The 22,331-nt window shown below is 31.7% G+C and overlaps 1 protein-coding gene across 1 annotated transcript in view; it reads left to right on the forward strand.

The window, feature by feature from the left end:
* DOK5 (docking protein 5) overlaps nucleotides 1-22,331 on the forward strand; it is a 145,741-nt gene that overhangs the window by 84,248 nt on the left and 39,162 nt on the right. Inside the window, exons 3-5 of the mRNA XM_003757680.2 lie at nucleotides 8,934-9,048; nucleotides 9,149-9,268; nucleotides 10,785-10,974. Coding sequence (XP_003757728.1) covers nucleotides 8,934-9,048; nucleotides 9,149-9,268; nucleotides 10,785-10,974 — 425 coding nt within the window. The remainder of the gene's footprint in view (nucleotides 1-8,933; nucleotides 9,049-9,148; nucleotides 9,269-10,784; nucleotides 10,975-22,331) is intronic.

A 22,331-nucleotide genomic window follows, 5' to 3' on the forward strand; every position in this document is an offset into this window, starting at 1 on the left:
TGACAACTATATAAGATAAGAACCAATTAAATGGAACTCATCTTTTAGGATCAGTAAATTTCTAAGTAGATTTATTGCCTGATGTTACCAGTGAAGACATTTTTTAAAAATTACACAAAAACTTCTGAGTTATAATTGAATTTTAAAAAGGTAAATTCTTAGATATATTTATGCCTATAGTCATGCAAACTCCAGTTCCAGAGAGTCATCTGCCAGCAGGATGCAGGAAAAGTTTGAAATCTTTTGAAACTTATTTGGATTTATAGCAGAGATTAAAGGAAGAACACTAGGTATCCTCTAGGAATTTGGCTCTTCTCACTACCTCATTCACTCCAGGCTTCCAGATGAAAGTGATCTCTCTTCTTCCTCAGAATTTTCATGTACTTTACTTACTCAAGTATCTCCTTTACCCTTATTTAACTGTTTTTGTCTCTGTTATTTTTGTTCAGGTTTTTTCATTCCTCCCTCTTTCCACACACAAATTTGATTTATAAATTTCATGACTGTTTTAGTTACCTTTGTTTTCCTAAGGCTGAACATAGTCCTTGGCAAAATTTAAAATCTTAATAAGTGCGTATTATATTAATGAATGAATAATTTTATCTGCTGAAGATTATTACACAGTCCAGTTCTCTTCCACTTTTGACATTTATCCTCTCCTACTTATAATATTATAGTAGTTTCCTAATTGTTTTTTCTGCCTTCAATTTCTCCCCTCTCCAATTCATTCAGGTAGAATTACAAAATTGATATTCCTAAATCATTAGGAATATTATTTCCCTCCTCACAAACTCTAATGACTCTGTTATTTCTAGCATAAAATATGCACTTTTATGTTTGACATTTAAAACTATTCACAATCTGGCTTTGGCTACTTTTCCAATCACTTTTCTTTACAAATCATATGGCTCACCTAATCTGGCTTGCTTGTTCCTCATGTAAAATATTTCTTCTTTCATATCCATATCATTGTACAGCCTGCTCCATGCCTGTAATGTCCTTTTATTTAACTTTTAATTCTGATATTCCCAGTTTGCTTCAAAGTTCATCTCAAGATATATTTTATGAGGCCTTTGCTGATCCCATCAGATTTCTGTTACAATCCTTTTGTCACTTATTTTATATTCAGTAAAACGTGTACATGGTTCTTCCATCAGTAGGATATGAGCTCTTTGGGGCAGGGAATGTTGCATTTTTACCTTTATATCCCCACAGTCTGGCACACAGTAGGAGCTTAATTATTATTTATTGATAATCCTTTTGTAAAATGAAGTTGCTTTGGACTAAGTAGAATGGAGGTGACTGGCTCATATTTTTGTGTTTCAGGTAATAAAGATGATAAGTTGGTTAAGGCTGTTTACTTCCTCAAATATTCTATTTGTATCCATACAGAAGAGCAATTTAGTCTATGGGAAAGATCACTAGAATTGATATCACTAAATTTATCGACTAATAAAAAGATAATTTCATTTACTTTATATTAAACAAGCATCCTTTCAATAGCATTAGTATTTCCATCAAATGATTATCCAATTTCTATTTGAAGACCACCACCAAAGGAAAACCTATTACTCATTCCACTCCTGAATAGCCTCACATGTTTCAAAATTTTTCTTCATATAAAGTCTAAATCTGTCTTCTCTAACTCCTATTGATTACTTATTGAATTAAGAACAATGAGTCTATTTATCCTTTCATGTGACAAACCTTCAAATAATAGAAGATAGCTATCCTATTTTCTCTGAAGTTTTCTGTTCTCCAACCTAGATATCTAAAAATATTTCAACCAATCCTTGGATAACATCTTCTCTAGTTCTATTACCATCCTAGTCATTTGCTTCTGATTGTTCTAGACTGGACTGAACATAATATTCCAGATGTGACCTGATCTTGGTAGAGTAATACACAACTGTTTCTGCTCATTCTGATCACAGTGCCTCTCCCAAAACAATATAGAAGAGCATTAAATATTTTTGGCTATAATGCTATACTGTTATGCATTTTGAGATTTTGTTCAGCTTACATCTTTTAAAATTGAAATTGTTATGTAAATATGCTTTGTCATTGTGTTTGTGAAGTTGATTTTAGAATACAACTAGAGACCTTTAGTTTTATCCCTATTAAATATCAACTTATTTGAATTTTCCATTGTTCTAGCCTTTTGTTTTTTATTTGGAGCTAACCCAGTCATCCACTATGTTAAAAAAAATCTGTCAATTGTGCTATCTGCATATTTGACAAGCATGGCATCTATATGCTTACCCAATTCATTGATAAATAGGTTGAACAGAGTAGAATTAAGAACAGATCTCTAATGTGTTACATTAGAGATCTCCCTACAAATTGTCCTTAATCTATTAATCGTTACTTCTTGGGTCTAATTATCAAATCAGTTTTAAAGTCACTTTAGAGGACTATCATATCTCTCCAGCAAATTCAAATGTATAACATGAGAAACTTTGTGAAATGTTTCTTTGATATTAAAAAATACTCCATTTATAACATTCTTCTGTTTGATCAGTTTAAAGTGTGAAAAAAAAGATGTATCAGATCTATTTTTCTTGGAACCATGTTGGCTTTTCATCATTGCTTCCCTTTCTAGGTACTTACAAACTTGAAAATGATTCTAGATTTTTGCCTGAAATAAAATTTTAAGTTCATTGCTTTATAATTGATAGATTTCATATTGAGAATAATAATAGTTTCACAACTCCCTTAGAGGACTGTGAGGCACTAGATCTCAATTAAAACTGCTTTCTGGGACAATATGATAATATGATTTAGAACTTAACTGAACCTTAGAAAATAGCAAATTTATTTTTGTTCCTCACTCCCTTTTATATGAGAAAATCGAGCAGAAGACTAGATAGAGAATAAGATTTATTCATTGTCACTCAGGGCAGAGTCTAGTCTGATAGCAAATCTAGTGAAGTTTTTACTATACCCTGTTGAGAAAGGGTTATTTTATTTTAAAAATCATCATAATACAAAAGCAAAGTTAAGATCCTGCTGAAAAAATAGCCATCATGGGTGTTTTCCCTTCAGGCAAAATGCATTTGCCAAAGGAGAAAAATGGGAAGAAATCCAACTATTCAAATGGATAATCTTTAGAATTTCAAGTGTGAAATAAAGTTTTACCTAATTTCTATTGAAATCTATTAATGTACCTCTGGGCAAATAGGAGAGAATTTTTCCTAATGACTGCTTAACCTTTGGAATGAATTAATAGCACTGATAAAGCATCCTTGGTTGCATTTCTCCAGATTTTATTCCTTTGTGCTATAAAATCCTAATCAGAACAAAGCCATACCCAAACCCATATTTTCTGCTCAAGTTCTTTCTGTATAAACATCCTTCTCCTTCAGTAAAGATGTCAATGAAATTGAGTTCAGTCTCAATATAGTAGAAGACATTTCAATTAAAGAGAAAAAAGTTTGTTGGAAAGATGATTTGGTATTAACTTTGTTTTCAAAAGACTTGAGGCAAATTTCAGCCTTCAAACCATAGTACTTATGTCATTTGGGGACAAGTGAATTAATATCTTTGAGTCTTGATTTCCTCTGCAGTAAAATGAAACAGTTAGGTTACCTCTAAGTTTCATATTAGTGATGAATCTATTTAAGTCCCTTTGGGAACTATAGTTGATTAAAGTAACTATTTTTCTGACTAGCCAGTAATGGATCTATTTTTTCTGGTTTATATCTTTTTTTTCTAATATTTCTTAATTAAAGTTTATATTTACATAAACATCCTAAAGTTTGCAAAGTGCTTCACAAATGTTGCCTCATTTTTTTCCACAACTCTAAAAGGTAGGTGCTATTATTTTTATTTTCCTCATTTTACATTTTACATTAAAATGGAAACAAAAATCAAATGCTTTGCCAAGGATTACATAGGTAGTTAATGTCAGAAGTTAGATTTGAAGTCAGGGTATTTCTTACTCCAGATCCCATGTCCTGTGTTACCTAGCTGCTTTTAGTCATTTATGTCCTCAAGCATGTTTTATATCTCTCATCAGCAACCATTGATGGCATTATTGTGTAGACTCTTGAAGTAAGTAGGCTATGGAAGATTACTTGATATTATGATCAATGTATTAGCTTAATTTAAAGAGGAAAATATGCTGTTCTTAAAAATTCATCTGTAGTTTAGAACTCTAGAAATGGAGAATAGGTAGTCAAAAGACAAGACTGCTCCAGCCAGATTGGAATCTCTTTATCAAGTAAGTTGTCTTGGGTGAAGAGTTTTCTTGGAGAGATTCAACTTTACTAGCCTATCTTTCATTAATAACTCACTCCCAGGGGCAGCTAGATAGTAAAGTGGATAGAACACTGGCCCTGAAGTCAGGAGGACCCAAGTTCAAATCTATCCTCAGACACTTAATATTTCCTAGCTTTGTGACCCTGTGCAAGCTACTTTACCCCAATTGCCTCAGCAAAAAACAAATAAACAAATAAATAAATATTTCATTAACTGATTGCTGAATGATGGCCCTTGCCATCTTGAAGAAATTGCCCTATAAGGGAAGTCAAATAACTTCTCTCAGTCTTGATTTCTTCTTCAGTAAAATGAAAAGGTTGGCCTAATTTATTTCTAAGTTCCATGTTAGTGATAAATTTAGAAATTGATATTTTGGAAATTAAAAGTAGAATCCTGTGGTAGGACAAATTCTTGGCTGGTTGTAGGAAATATGGTTCAATAAGTACTTTGTTTTAATGGCTGTGATCTTCTTATCTTTATTCCATAGTACAGTGGAAAAAAAGAATTGACTGGATTCAGAGGACCTAGGTTTTAATCTCACCTTTGATGCTTAACTTTTTATGTAATTCTGAGCAAGTCACTTAGCTTCCCTGGGCCTCGGTTTGCACATACATAAAATGACAGCATTTGATCTTTTTCTATTTTAGATATATGATCATCTCACCCTTACCATATATACTGAAATTTAGGTATGACCCATGCAAGGTGAACACAGGTTAGACTTAGTAACGGAAGTCAGGAAAACTCATTAAAATCTGACTTTTACTAATTGTGTGATCCTAGACAAGCCACCTAACCATGTTTGCCTCAGCTTCCTCATCTGTAAAATGAGATGGAGAAGAAAATGGCAAACCACCCCAGTATCTTTGCCAAGAAAAGCCCAAATGAGCACATGAAGAGTCAGATTAGACTTAGATTTTATGTTGACTGGAAGAAGGGGAAAAAAGAGAGAACCTCATGGTGGAGTTCAATTGCTTTTTTGTTTTTTGTAACTAATGAATCCCTTTCTTCAGATAGAGAAAACTACATGACTCTTAGTTCCAGGTTTTTTCTCTAGCTGTCCCCTATACCTAGAATGCTTTATCTACCCTGCTTCCAGACCTTCCTGGTTTCATTTAAGTCCCAATTAAAATCAGGAAGCCTTCACCAACCCCTCTTAATACCAGTTTCTTTAATTGTACATAATAAAGTTGCAATTTTATGTGCAATATTATTTTTTCTTTTCTACTATATTATGGAAATGCTTTGTTCAGAATAAAATTTTTTAAAAATCATGTGCTACTTATTCTGTATATAAATTGTTTTGTATATATTTGTTTGTCTTCCCCATTAGATTTAAACTCCTTGAGGGTAGGGACTCTCTTGCCTCTTTTTGTGTCCCTAGCACTTAGCATAATGCGTATCATATAGCAGACATTAATAAATGTTTATTGAATGATTGATATGAAAGATTTAGGGTTAAGCTGGGATATGAAGATGTCATGAATAGAAACTAAAAAGAAACTTAAAATGTTCCTTGTTTTCTACCAAAACAACAACAACAACAAAAAAAAAAAAAAAAACAAACACCATGCTATAGAGCTATTAAGATATATAAACTTTTTGGAACACAAGCTCACAGCATGCCATCAGGGTTACAAGAATAATCATGTACTTTATGATTCCATGACTAGAATTATATTAGAAAGGAGCAAAAATCTTATTTCTACAACCTTATTCAGTATGGCCTTATTTCTAATTAAAAAGCAGAAATAGCCCTTTTGTGTAGCTATGTACATTTATAATTAAGTTGATGACAATAAATTGTGCTCCACTTCTCAAAATATCATCAAAATATTCTCAAAATATTACTTCTCTTTTGACATGATCTGTTCCTTTAATGCAATGTAAATTTCTTGCAGGCAAACTGTTTTCACCTTGTTTATATTATTGAGTTCTAACACTGATCCTTTCACATCATAGGTATTTAATGGATGTTTGTTATATTGGATGGATTGAGTTAGAATAATGTAATACTGTCTGTAAGAAATGTGACAAATATGAGGATTCCATAGAGATATTTATATGAAGTGATTTATTTACCAAAGTAAAATATTGTCTCATTTATACATATATAACATGACAAAATCAAATAATGCAATTTTTTAAAAGTTGGTGTTATTACTATGTCAAATTTAACATTCTTTTTCCTTGAAATTATTTCTATAATAAAATTATTATATCACTTTAAAATTGATTTATCATTCCCCCACCCCATGACATGTTGGATGGAAATATTATCAATAAAGTATGTAAAATCAAATTTTCATCATCTACTGCAAATAATGTTATAATTGTTTTAAAACTCAAGTTTTTGCATTCAGTTTTAGCTTGAAAAGTTATCCTTGAAGGTGTGAAGCATTTTCCACTGTAAAATGGATATAAAATTTGTCAGTCAGTTTTTGACTGACTGAAACAAAAGTGTTATGTAAAATGAGATGAAGACCTAAGGCAACTTATCAGTCCTGCCTGTTGTCCTTGTAGAAAACTGTTGTGTGGGTCCAGGACAGATTTTTACTGTCCTGCTTAGTGTTCCATCGAGTTAGATTCTTCTATGTGCTTTTATTTCTAGGATTGCCATGGCATGGTAGCATAGCTTATGTTAACAGCTCTTTGTTTCTTTGTCCATCGTTGTGTGCTCTTCACAGATTTCCACTGCTGTAATCAGTGGCTGACACTATAACACTGTCTTCAAAAGATAGCATACATTATTCTTTTCCCCATTATGTTACCAAAAGAGTCACTATTATTGTGTTGTCCTCTTTATTTGTCATTGTAATCACATCATTAATGGATTATAATATGAAGAAACCTGTAACCATTATATTCTCAAGGTGAGAAGACAAGATCAGTAATATTGCTGAACATGTTCAGTTACTAGAAGAAAATTAGATTGGAAACAACTGATTGGATTACAGGGTTATGGGCTAGTTATCAGAGTCTACTGATGGAACATAAACTACAAAAAAAAAAAAGGAAACTTGTATCATAATGTAATTGGTTTTCTTTGTAATCCTATTTATTTTATTTATTTAAAATTTTTTTTTCTGAGAAGGAATCTGTAGTATTTACCAGATTGCCAAAGAGAATCATGACTAACACATGCACACATATAGGTGTGCCCTGAAGTCAGGAGGACCCAAGTTCAAATCCATCCTCAGACACTTAATATTTCCTAGCTTTGTGACCTTGTGCAAGCTACTGGATATACAAATACATAAACACACACACACACACACACACACACACACACACAATTAGGAATCTTGGATTAGAACTTGGAGAGGAAATCTACTAAGGCAAGTCTTTATAGTACAGGATAATATAGGCAAAGTATAAAGGGTTTTTTTTTTTTTTTTTTTTTTTTTTTTTTTAGTTATTTTGAGATTGGGAATGGAGGGCATCTACTGGAACCTCTCAGACATTTAATAAATTGTGTTGAATAGAATTGAGTTTAATAAATCAAAGCTCTCAGAATCATAAAAATTCAAAACTTTGTAAATGATTTTAGTTTCAAAGTTGTTTATGTATATGTGTGGTGTTGTATGATGAATGTTGAATTGGTTGGCATTGAGATTAATTTACAAAGCATATAATTGGATTCTGAGTCATCCAGCTCTCCCTGTATTTTAGGCAATGATATATGACTTTCTTTCTCCCACTTTACCCTAAATGGAAGAGATTATATGTTACAAAATCATTTTATTTCAGCCTTATATGGACAATTGTATAATAATATTTAAAATATTTGGAAAAGAATTTTGATAAATCATAATGGTGAAAGTCAACCTATTCTATCAAGGATAACATAAGCAGAGGAAAAAAAACTTAAAAATTGGAGCAAGTAAAAGTTCATGCTTTGGAAACTCTGGGCTATGCAAGTTTCTATAAAAATAAGCTAAGAAAAACATGAAATCCTCTCTCAGGTTTTCTTCTGTAGCAAATAAAATAGTTTTTGGTACAGAGTAAGTGTTTAATAAATACTTTTTCCTTCATTCAAAAATAGTCCCATAAACAATTAACATTGGAAGGAAATTTATCTATTTGAGAAAAGGAACCTGTGAGTAAGGAATGGGAAGGGATTATCTCTAAGTCACATAATAAGGTACTGATAAAATGGGTATTAAACTCAAGCCCCCCTCAATTCCTGCGTAATTCTTTTGCTATTATAGTATGATTGTGAGAAATCTTGAATGTCTTTATAATTAAAAGCAAGACATTGCCCAAATCTTTCTTACCACCTCTAATGCTAGCCTTTAATTGGAACCAAACAAGTTAGAGATTTAAAAGTAATAGCTCCCTGTTGAGTTGCTTTCATCTGGAGACTCATTGTTATATAGAAGAAATCTATGCAGGGAATCACAAGAAATCTGAGTTTGAAACCTACATCTGACACTCACTCAATAAGTGATGTCAGGAAATTAATGATAATAATAATAATAACAATAATAAATACTCATGCCTACTATTCATGTGAATGTGGTAAGGAAAACATTTGGTAAACCTCAAAGCACTCTACAAATAGCAGGCATTTTTTGTTAGGTACAATAAAAAAGATTGACTTCCTTCTTTGCTCTCTGTTTTTGTATAGTTTAATTCAGGAAGTGTAACTAAAATTTCTAATTTTTTTTCAGGTCACAGAACTTAATAATGTTAAGAATGTGTTACGATTGCCCAAAAGCACAAAGAAACATGCTATTGGGATTTATTTCAACGATGATACCTCCAAGACCTTTGCTTGTGACTCAGGTGTGTCTAATGTAGCAGTGTCTATAACTGTGGGGATATTGATTTTTGCCATGTAAATGTGCAATGTACCTACATGCAGATTTTCTGGGCATTTATACAGAACTTGAGGCAGATGAGTGGTGTAAAGTGCTGCAGATGGAATGCTTGGGAACTCGTATTAATGACATCAGCCTTGGAGAGCCTGACCTGTTGGCCACTGGTGTAGAAAGAGAGCAGAATGGTATGTAAAAGAAATACTAAATTGATGAATATTTTGAAAGTTTCCAACTAATATTCCCAGAAACCCAGAAATTCATTATACAAGTATCTCAGTTCAATTTTGGTAACATTCTAGAAATAATAAAATACGTATTTTATTTTTAGATAAAATAAATATATAGTTGATGGTAAGGAAGCACAAAAATATGTGAGATAAATTACCCAGGGACAAATAGTTGGTGGTATAGCTCAGACTAGAACCCATATGTCTTGAGTGCAAATCCAGTTCTCTTTAAAATAATACTACTTTTCTCCTGAGACATAGCCTGATTCGTTACACAGCTAATAATTGTTGGAACTGGGCTACTGCTTAGCTATATGATTTTGAACACTTCATTTTTTTTTGAACCTTCTGTTCAGAATTGAACAGAGTTCAAATTTTGAACATTTAACTCTGTTGTAGTCAGAGAACTACTACAGAGGTAGTTCTCTGACATGATTACTATGAAGTTCAGATGAAGTAATATATTTACTTTATCTTTTAAAGTGCAAAATCTTATATAATTGTGAGTCTTCATTGTGATTGCCATATCAAAATCAATTAAACTTTTACTAATATCAGATAGCTTTATATTATCATTTTGGATTAGATGTATTCAATGCTGAACAAGCCATATGAAAACCTGTTATGGCTGTATTTTTTTTTTGTGTTTACTTGTATCAACTATATAATATTGAGAATAATGGAGATTTCTTTGTGATTTAGTAGAAACTATAATTATATTGGATGCGGAAGATAATTTAATTGTAGGAAATGAGTGTTAGGATAATTTATCATGAAGTTAAATGATTCAAAATAATTTTTGATAATTTAATATTTTTTATAAATAAATAAAGAAAAGTCTTTTCTCAGAATATTGTCAAAGGAAACCTATCAGTAAATGTGGTGCCATTAATTCATTTGGAATGTTTCCAGACACCCTGGAGCCCTGTTATGTGCATGGCACTTGGGTGAATTATTTTAAAAATAATTTTGGTTGCTGTTTTATTCATGGAGTTATGATAATTATAAGTTGATCAATACAGCATTGATATAATTAAGACATAAGAGCAATTACCGTGCACCTGCATCTATTGTAAACACAAAGATGAAGGTATAATTGACTTCCATTTGCCAGCACAAATTCACAATTGTAATTTTTAATGGTTTTTATCTTTTCCTGCCATGTATCATTTTTTGTGAAGTTTGCAAATGTATACTTTTTTCATTACAAAAAGTTGAATTTTTGTCATGTAAATAGTGTAACTTACATTTTAACAGGAAGGCTCTACCCATGCATCATTCATGTATTAATCAAAAAGGAAGCTTGCATTAAAAAAAAAAAAATTCTATGGAGGGTGGATTTGCCTTCTTTTAGTAATCTTCTATGACATAGGGAGAAATGTGTTGTAATTGTTTTGAATGCCTCAAAATTCCTACAGTATCATCGATATTTAATTCCTAGGGACTTTAGACTAACATTTTGTTTTTCTCCCAGAGAGATTCAATGTGTATTTGATGCCATCTCCTAACTTAGATGTACATGGGGAATGTACCTTGCAGATAACATATGAGCATATCTGTCTTTGGGACATCCAGAATCCCAGAGTCAAGCTCATCTCTTGGCCATTAAGTGCCCTCCGACGATATGGACGAGATCCAACTTGGTTCACATTTGAAGCAGGAAGGTGAGTTTAAGAATTTTTGATGGGTTCCATTTTGGGTTCAGACTCACTTCATTTGTCCATATATCTTTATCCAGCTCCAAAGATAATTCATGAATTGCAAAGGGATGTCTGTGAACTTGGAAAGGAGAAATTCCTATTTTTTTAGCACTTTATTTTTCATTGAGTTCTTCTCATTACAACATCTTGAAATGTTATACGAGAAATGTCTTATTCATTTTAAATATAACAAAATTGAGGCTCCGAGACTTATATCCTGCTAAGAGTTATATAATCAGCAAGAATTTTACTATATTTTTGTTTTCAGTGGTCTGAAGTTGAAATCATCAATGTGTAAATAATTTTTAAGAATATAAAAGTCACTGAATTAGGATAATATAAAACATCAATATTCAGTGAATGGTTTTCATTGTGATTTAATATTCATCTATTGTACTTGTGGGTGAATATATTGTAATTAAATAAGAATCTTGGTGTTGTACTTGCTATAACTTTGTCTTCAGATTCTGAAATGCCTTATCAATTAATGATAAACGACATATCCAGGCATTGAACATATTTTTCAGTAAAACTCAGCATTCTTATTAACCTTAGGGAATTTGCCATTTATTAATTATTTTATTCATTTGTTTGATTTTTGTCTAAATTTATTGGAGAATCATGGAATCATAGACTAGCATATTTGTAAGAGGTCCAAGAATATAGAACTTTTACAGCATTTAGAACATAGGTCACAGATTGTCAAAGGTGTAAAGGATTTTAGAATGTCAATCAATCATTTAACATTAAGTACATTTCATGTGACAGGCACCACATTAAGTGCTGGGATTAAAAAAAGGAAAAGACAATATTCCTGTCCTTAAGGAGCTTACAACCTAAGGGGGAAATAACATGCAAGCAATATATCCAACACAGAGGAAAGATCCTAGAATTAAGAGTGGCTGGGGAAGGCATCCAGAAAAAGATGAGATTTTATTTGAGACTTAAATGAAGCCAGGGAGGGACAGCCAGAGAAAATGGTTGGAACTAAGAGGCGGAATGTCACTTGATATATAAAATTTTATGTCTTTTATGTAAAATGTAAGTTTTATGATAAACATAATATCTACTAAGGTGAATATTCCCTTTAAATTAATGAACATTATTTATTATCACTTAAAATTAACTCAATATTTCATTAAATTATTTGTTTAAATAAGATTCATGTATATTGATCATATTAAATACATATTGTTTATTAATTTATGTAATAAAATATGAAATGTCAAATGTCAAAGCAGAAAGAGAACTTTGGGCAAAGATAACTTGATTCTACTATTTATTGCTCATGTAACCTTGGGCAAGCTTTTTATAGATCTCATTTTCCTCATCATAATATGAGAAGGTTAAGTTAGATAAACTCCGCCCTACACCCTGGTCCAGATATTGTGATCCCATTAATGTAGAATATTAGATTAGAGCAGGTATCTATCTAGTTCAGCCCAAAATGATTATCCAGGTATCTACTGCTCTTTTCTTCCTCTCTTGATATTTTCTCCCCTTAATGTCTATCATGTTTGAAATCAAGTTATTATTTCCAGAAATTTATTTAGACTCTGCTGTTTGTCAACTCTTGTAAATATTAGTGCTTTTCATATTCTTTTAAATTTATTTTAATTATAGGAAAGGAGACAAGATCTTAGAATAATATTAAACAAATAGAATTTTGGCAAATAAATTTTCTACTCTTCACCTAAAAATGAGGAAGTTAGATTGTTTTGTCTTTAATGTATTTAAAGCTTTGAAATATAATTACTATATTGATGCTACAAATATATATTATACACAGGATATATATATATATATATATATATATATATATATAATTTTATAGATACAGGATATAATATACAGGATGCATGAAGAATAGCCCATATTAAATTATAAAGCATAAAATTATATTGGATTACACATGGTAAAGTTTTTTTTTAAAGTATCTGATGATAGATTACTTTTTTTCTTTCCTAGACCTTTGATTTTACCAAGATTTGTGTGGAAAATTTCCTTACCAATACCTACTAGTAAATCACTTATAACTTGCAGTTTTAAAGAATTGCTTATAGTAATGAAAGATCAAATATCTTGCCCATTGTCACACAGCTGGTTTTAGTTAGAAGAAGAATTTTACTTTAGATTATTATTCCAAAGCCAGCTCTCTACTGTGTCATATTATCTCTATTTATATTTAATTTGAATAAGTTTTATATTATTATTCAAGAAATCAGCTTAGTCTGTTTCAATGTAAATTTAAGGCTGGAAATTGAATGAGAGGAATAGATCGATTATTTGAATCTCATTCATTTATTCATTTAGTAAGCATTGAATGAGCACTGAATTGAGTACCCACTACCAAATCTCCCAGAAAGAGTTGCTTATTCTCTAGGTAACAGTATCATTATTTTACACTTTGCCTGAACATCAAACAATGATGTATTTTATAGTTATCATCAAGAAGCTTAGGATAATAAGATCATTCAAGCTCTTCCAAGCATGAAGGTTTCATTTCTCCTTTGCTTTATTAATGTAGGCATTTGCTTCCTTGGCTGTTCCCAGGAAAGTGATCAAAATAAGGAAGTTCCATTTCAACTATGTAATTTTCTTCTCATCTATACAGATGATTGTAGGCAGTTAAAACTCTCTAGGAAGTTTAATATTATTTTTTAATGCATGGATATATTTTGTTTTGACATAATAGGCTCTTCTTCTTTCCGTAAACACAAAAAAACAAGTGCTAAAAAACAGTGCTAAAAATGTGTTTCTCCCAAACAGTTAGTTTATTGATTAAGAACAAGAAAGGATGTGTCCGGAAATGTTAATGGCATTTTGTTTTGTTGCATCTTCAAGTGTATTCTATACAATACACACATTACTTTACAATTCTATGCAATACACACATTGTTGTAATATTGTGTGTATTCTTTTGCCTTTGCTTTGTTCACTCTAACTTAGAGGATTGTGTGGATTTGCAATAGTCTTGAAAGCAGCCAGATATACCAGATTAAAGTGTAATTGGGAAAAACTTAACAAAATAAATTAAAAATGCAATAAAGCAAAGATAATATTAGGGATATAGTTTTCTAAGTCAATATGTAGCCCCTAGAAATCTTTAAATATAGCTTATTGGCCCCTATTTCTATATTAGTTTGATACTAATTCTTTAATTCACTATATTGTCTACCTGTGTTTTTACGAATTATTATATTCATCATTCCTTATAACACAGTAATAGTTTGTTGAATTCATATACCATTGTTTGTTCAGCCATTCCCTAGTTGTCACATATATTTCTAGCTTTTGATATCATGAGTAATGCTGACATGAATATTTTGATATGTGGATTTTTTTCCTCGCACCACCTTGAAGTAGTGTAGTTGAAGTAGTATAACCCAGAGTAGAAACTCTGGGTTAAAGGTTATAAAAATTAGTAACCTTTCTTCTATGATTACAAATTGTTTTCCAGAAAGGTTAATCTACAGTTCACAAAGCCATAAGCAGTACACTAGCATGCCTGTCATCCAATGATGAGTTTCAGAAATATTTAAAGCAGATTTTTGCCTGACCCTATGAATTCCTTTCAAAGTATAGACAATTCTTATGTACTATTAGTGGGTCCTTTAGACACATTTCTAGCACAACTTACTGATCCTTGGAGTTGGAGTTTGATATGAATGGTTAATCCCATTCCATCGCAATCATACATTTGTGTCAATAGATGAGACAATATAGAAATGGTAATAAAAAAAGCAAAAAAAAAATCTCTTAACTTGTAGTCAGAAGACTTGAAGACTTGGGTTTGGACAATATCCCTGTCACTTAAAGTTGTTTGAATGTGGCTGATTCCCCTATCATCAAAGGATCAATAATCTTAGGAAATTCTAGCATAAAGACATTAAGTGACTTGCCCAATACTATGCTAATAACTTTCTGAACACTGATTTTGTCATCTATTAAATGGGAATAATGTTTTTAATCCATATCTTAATGGGAATTTTACTATTATTATTACTATTATTATACTGTCATATTACTATTATTATAATCTCACTCTCAATTAATTTTTAAATTAATACATTAATAAATTAAAACTAATTCCCTCTAGAAATATCCTTAGGACAAATCACTATCCTGCTATTTTAAAAAGATATTTAATGCTCTCCAGACTATTATACAACCTAATAAATTTGCCATTTATGGTAATTGAGTAAAAGTATTAGAGTAAGCTTTTCTTCAATAGACTCATTAAAAACATATTTAGGACAACTCTAGTAGCAGATAGGATGATAGATATGTCTTAGTTTGTACATAAATGACTTTGCTTTCTCCTTCTAGGTCTCTATATTTTGAAAGTTTTGTACTCTTACATAGTTTATTCACTATAAGTATTCAATATACAGATATCCTTATATTATTTAAAACATTCTTAATTTTTTATGGGTTGATTTTCTTTCCAGAAGCTTTTAGGTGACAGTTCTGCTTGCAATGGTGTTCTGATTTTAATGTACTTTATTTTCTGAATTCTCAAGAAGAATTTGTTGTGTGGAGATTTATTATTTCAATTAATGAAGGCAAATTTATGGTCTATGATATCTAATCACCTGATCATGTCTTTCTAGCTATTTTGTTTAATATAACAACCTCGAGTGTTATGTTGTCCACTTTCTACTGTTTCCCAACAAAATATGGATTGGTCAATAAATCCTGAATCAAAAGCATAACTTTCCTGTAATTTTTGGGTTTATGATTCGATGTGAGCTGGTATTATCCTTCTATTTCTATACATAACTCCATACAACTTTATTTTGTTGAATGCTTCTTTGTTGCCATATTGTTGGTTGAATTCATGGAGATATACAGGGGGAATATTGTGATTTGGATATTAGCCATATGATTTGTACAATGATGAATAATTTTGTTGTTGTTTTTGTGTCAGTTGTTTTGTATGCTAAACGTATTGCCATCTAGATTCATTGCTTACTAATTTCTGATATTTCAACAGAGAGAAAACAAAGCAAGCTTATATGGGTTAATGGAAAGAATACTGTGCTTAGTTACAGGAAAATTGGGTTTGAGCCCCAGCCCTGTCATCAGCTAATTATGTGACCCTGAGCAAGCCATACCAACTCTCTGGGTCTAAAATAATGTATTATAAAATAAAATATCTGTGTTTAAAGATCCCCAAAATCATTTTAGCCTGAACATTCTATACTGAAAGGATTTTGACTGACAAGAGTGAAAATTAACATGAAAGTTGAAATATAATGTAGGAGTAAACTTCTATTTAGGCCAAGATGATTGAGATATTCATTCTGTGTGGATTAGGGCACACATGAAGGATTTCAAACTACCCCTCTAGGTTTTCATATTAATTTTGAACTTTCCTCCATTTCTTCCCTAAAGATTGATTCAGGGCATGGAAGGTAAAAATAGATCTTTCCTCATATAAAATTGCAATTACCCAATTAATTGCTGCCCATTGTTTCTGAAGTTGAAAAGTGTAATTAATTTTCCAAAAACTATTTAACCTGTAGAGACAGGAAAGAGTGGGGCCACTATCTCTATTTTTGTTTTATTATTTGTTTTAAAATAATTTTTGTTTGCTTTCTTTTGTTGTTAATTCCTAAAAAGCCAGAAAAGAAAAATTATCTTGCCTGAATATCTATATCAGAAAATAGACTGTGACCCAGGACATTTTCATCATTTTATATGGAAAGATCTTCCCAAAAATATAACTAGAATAGCAACAAAACCCCTGTGAAATGGTTATCATTACACAGGATTGTGTAATAGAGAAAATCATTGTTTCACAAAGGATGGGGTTGTGTCCAGTTCAAATCTTTTTTTATAAATTTGATAGCTGATTACTGGATTAGCTAGCATGTATTCTTGTCAAGATATCTCTTACTTGCTAGTGGAATTAAATTTCTATCTCTGTAGTGGGAGGAGGAGGGAAAAAGGAGGAGGAAGAACTGCTGTCTCCTAAGCTGGAGAGAGCAGACCCCAGGTGGCATTTGGCAGACTCTGTAGAATAATTAATTCACATGAATGCACCTTATTTCTTTGCTAGAGAGACACACATCCCCAACATCCTCAGACATACATAGTTGTTCTTAATGTTGTTTTTTTAAATGAAATTATCAAATAGGTCAAGAATCTGAGGAAAAAAATAAAACACACATATTTAAGAAACAGCAGTCATTAAATGGGATGTAAGAAGGCTGGATGAAAAGGTATTTTGGGGAACATATAAATTGAAACATTCTTTAAAAAGAAATCATCAGTGCTGAGAGCACTTCATTTAATAAACTTAATTGCTGCTGAAGTAGGTTTCATTTGAAAAGAAAGGTGATTTTGTTTTTGGTGAATTTGGAGCAAAATGGTATCCTATAATCAACAAAAGAAGCAAATGCTCTATATACACAAGTATTATGTTTGGTGCTAGAAGAGAGTCAGAATTTAATACCACATGCACAATTATCCTCCAATCTTATTATCCATCGATGTTCCTGACTAAATCTTCCCAATTTTTAACTTATCTTCTATCACTAACATAATTTCCAGTGCTCTAAAACAAAAACAAAAACAACAATACAAAACTTAACTTGTGTTATCATCTAAGTCTTTTCTTGATCTGAGTCCATGGTGGCAAAGTAATTTTTTTGGGGGGAAGGTAGAAAAACTTTCTCAAGGAGCATTCAATTTTGCATTAAAAGAAACAAAGAAAGAATACTAGAAATTAGGTATATCTAATATAATAGGAGGTTATAAATCAATTAATAATGTGACCTTAAGCTACATTAATATAGGAATAAGGATTAAGGAAGGAATAGTTCTGAATTCTTTTTTTTTTCTATTTTTTAATTAAAGCTTTTTATTTATGAAACATATGCATGGGTAATTTTACAACATTGACCTTTGCAAAACCTCTCTGAATTCTTCCTAGTCCTACTATATATCCTTACATAGTATTATTATTTTAGTTCTGGGTAGTGCAGTTTAATATAATGTTAATTAAATATTAATGAATATATCAATAAAATACTTAATATTAATAAATATGTTAATTAAATATAATATTAATAAACTGGAGAGCATTCCTACAAAGGTATTCATACATATACAAAATGTAAAAATAAACATACTGTCCCAAAGTCCTTGTTTCTTACAAATATCAGGATGGACTGGTGTCATGCAAATTTTACCATGGGAAGATTGCCTCAGAATCATTGTTTTGTTTTCTCTGGTTGTTTTTTTTATATGTTTGTGTTAAGGAAGAGTCTATAAGAAGACAATTTTGGGGACTAGGGATATTCCATTTGAATCCTGAAAAACTTCCAAGATGAAAGCCCTATGTAAAGGGAAAGAAAGGACAAAAAAAAAAAAAAAAAAAAAAAAAAAAAAAAAAAAAAACACTGTAAAAGGGAATATATATGGATTTTCCCTTAGAGCATAGGTTTATAAGTGTGACTGAGTGATATGTTAGGAACACCATACTTTTGATTTATAATCTCTCCCAACATGAGAAATGGACATTACTGGGTGGGGGATGAAAAAGCAATAGACCATTTGTAGGACTTAGGGTAGTAAGAGCATGGGATTTGGTGAGTAGAAAGGCATTTGAGGAATCACATAGCTCATCTAGTCCTTCATCTTTTATAATTGTTCTTGTTTGTCCTTCTTTCTCAAGCATTATCTTGGCATCAAGGAGGTGATGTCATAAGATACAAGTGAATTGGATTCAAGTGAGGGAGGACTGTGCAAGGTCACCAGCATCACTTTCTCTTACAGAACTATCTGGGTCCAGTGGCCAGATATGAATCAGAACAACTCGAGATGGTTCTGGATTCGGGGAAACCTCTCAGTCTTTTAAAGCTAAGGTCTTTAACTAGCCCAGTTCCCTCTTGATTGGAAGAAATTGCTTGTTAGTAACTCAAGTAGAGAGAAGGGGACAGATGCATCATATTGTGTGTAGAGAGACTATAAGAATTAATAATTGGTTGGAAATAGGAGTGAAGAAAAGGGCTGACATAGTTCAATCTTAGATCCATTGAAATATTGGAAAAACACAATTGTTCCCTGGAAAAGTGAGAACTTTATATCCACTCTAATGTCCTCTTTTCTGAGCCTTTTAAAAAAATAGATGAGGAAATGAAGCCTCAAGAAAGAACAAATAATTTGCTTAGAGTTTGATCCATGTTTCACTCTCATCCTACCTTTGCCCATTGAATTAACTCAATGGGGGTTTTATAATTATATTGCAAATAATTATGCAGAAGTAAGATCTATGTAAAATAAATTGGAAATAATGTCATAAGAAAGGTGCTAGAATTAAGGAAGACCAGAGAAAGCTTTTTGAAGAAGATGGAATTTTAATTCAAATTTGAAGGAAGCCTGCAGGTGGAAGTGATGAAGAAGAAAATTTCAGGCATGGGGGAGAGCCAATAAAAATGAATTTAATAGGAAGATGGAATGTCTTGTGTGAAGAATAGTAAGGAGGCCAGTCTCACTAGATTGCAGATCATATATTTGGGACTGAGGAATAAGAAGAGCACAAATGTAGGAAGAGAGCAGAATAATCTTTAAGAAAAAGCATTAGAAAGAATTTCAAGGAAATTAATGAAAAAAATGCAAATGAAGGTGGCTTAGCTGTACCAGACATAAAACTATATTATTAAGCAACTGTCACAAAACCATTTGGTACTGGCTAGGAAATAGAGCAGTTTATCTATGGAATAGGTTAGGTTAACAGAAAATAGTCAATGACTATAGTAATTTAGTGTTTGACAAACCCAACGACCCTAGATTTTGGGATAAGAACTCACTATTTGACAAAAACTACTGGGGAAACTGAAAATTGATATGGCAAAAACTAGGCATTGACCCACACCTAATACCATATACCGACATGAGGTCAAAATGAGTTCATGACTTGGACATTAAGAGTGATATTATAAGCAAATTTGAAGAACAAAGGATGGCTTACCTCTTAGATCTGTGGAGAAAGAAGGGATTTGTGGCCAAAGAAGAACTGGAGTACATTATTAAATACAAAATGGATAATTTTGATTATATTAAGTAAAGAAGTTTTTGCACAAACAAAATCAATGCAGATAAGATTAAAAGGGAAACAATAAACTGAGAAAAAAATTATATCCAAGGTTCTGATAAAGGCCTCATTTCTAAAATATTTAAAGAATTGACTCAAATTTATAAGAATTCAAGCCATTCTCCAATTGATAAATGACCAAAGGATATGAACAGACCCTTTTCAGATGAGGAAATTGAAACCACTTCTACTCATATAAAAAGGTGCTTTAAATCACTATTGATCAGAGAAATGCAAATTAAGACAGTCTGAGGTACCATTACACACCTCTCAGATTAGCTAAAAAGAAGGAAAACATAATTTATGTGGGAAAACTGGGACACTGACACATTGTTGGTGGAGTTGTGAACTTATCTACCCATTCTGAAGAGCAATTTGGAACTATGCCCAAACGGCTCTCAAACTGTGCACACTCTTTGATGGAACAGTATCTCTACTGGGCTTATATCCCAAAGAGATCATAAGTGGAGGGAAAGGATCCAAATATGCAAAAATGTTTGTGGCAACCATTTTTGTAGTGGCAAAAAACTGGAAACTGAGTGGATGCTCATCAATTGGAGAATGGCTGAATAAATTGTGGTATATGAATGTTATGGAATATTATTGTTCTATAAGAAATGATCAGCAAGATGATTTCAGAAAGGCCAGGAAAGGCTTACATGAATTGCTGCTAAGTGAAATGAGCAGAACCAGGAAATCATGGTACATAGAAATAGTAAGATTATATGATAATCAATTCTGATGGATATGGCTCTTTTCAACATTGAGATGATTCAGGCCATTCAAGTTGTGACCAAGAAAGCCATCTGGCTTTCCCAGGGAGAAGACTTTGGGAACTAAATGTGGATCACAACATATTCTTTTTACCCTTTTTGTTGTTGTTTACTTTCATTTTGTTTTTTCTCATTTTTTTCCTTTTTGATTGTTTTTTCTTGTACAGCAAGATAATTATGGAAATATGTATAAAGGAGTTGCACATATTTACCATATATTGGATTGTTTGCTGTGTAGGGAAGGGGGTGGGAATAATGGAGAGAGAAAATTTGGAACATAAGGTTTTATACAGGTGAATGTTGAAAATCATCCATGTACCTGTTTTAAAAATAAAAAAAAACTTTAATAAAAAATAATAACAGAGAAAAAAAGAAAAGAAAAGGACTAGATAAAACTAGCAGATATTAACTTTTTGTGTTTTTCAATGAAGAATTCTTCTGTTATTCTAGAGATAACAAGTGGAATTGACTCACCAAACAAACAAATAAATAAAACAATGATCCTAAAGTAGAGGGATCTTATAAATGAGACTAGGGTAGACAACTATTTTCTAGAATTAAATCATTAAGAATATCTTGTGCTCTAGGTGTCCCAAGTTAACAAGTTGTCTCTTTCACTTATGTACATATTATTGTGATACTGGGCAACTGAAGTTATCTGAGGAAAGATGTATCCCTGGAGTCACGAGATATCTAGATAAAGTATTGGAATCTAACTTCACCCATCTTCTCTGTGTGTCAATTTTCTTTTGGTGGAGTGGAGATAAAATCCTTTGTATTTTGAGGATCACATCAAATAAATTGTATGAAGAGCTTTTTAAAGCAAAATGCTGAATAAATATAAGCTATTAAGCTAGCAAGCAAATTGAATAATCAATCATATATGTCTTTTATGATTATATAAAATATGATTGAAATGGACCTAATTAACTTCCTCTTAATTATGCCTCATTCTCTCCATGAAAATTTGCATTTGTCTTTTAATGGTTCTGTATGGAAGTGATATTTCTATTCATGCTTAACATTGGAATCCAAAGGAGTATGGTTCCTTGAAGAAAAATTGGAATCCACAAGATTGGAAAGGGAAAAAACAGCCTCTTACATACTGGCACTTTGTGGAAAATCTGTTGCCCAGGAAAACATGGGGCACAAATCAATTAAGGTGATGATGTGTGGCTAGGTTGAAATTTGCATTGATGGAGCAAATATTCCCATTCTGTATTCTGAATACTGAGGTACTGACATAGCAAACTAATTCAACAAAACTTATCTATTTCTTCAATTAACCACTTCTTTAGCTGTCTACAGAGGCAAAGTCAGGGTCTTCATATCATGAGAGTGGTACTTAATACTGGAAATAATTTGATATTTGCCTAAATGGAATAATAGAACTACAAAACCTTCATTTTGATGGGATCTTGGACATCCTATAAAACTAGATGCAT

Source organism: Sarcophilus harrisii, chromosome 2, assembly GCF_902635505.1.
Source record: "Sarcophilus harrisii chromosome 2, mSarHar1.11, whole genome shotgun sequence".
Taxonomy (NCBI): domain Eukaryota; kingdom Metazoa; phylum Chordata; class Mammalia; order Dasyuromorphia; family Dasyuridae; genus Sarcophilus; species Sarcophilus harrisii.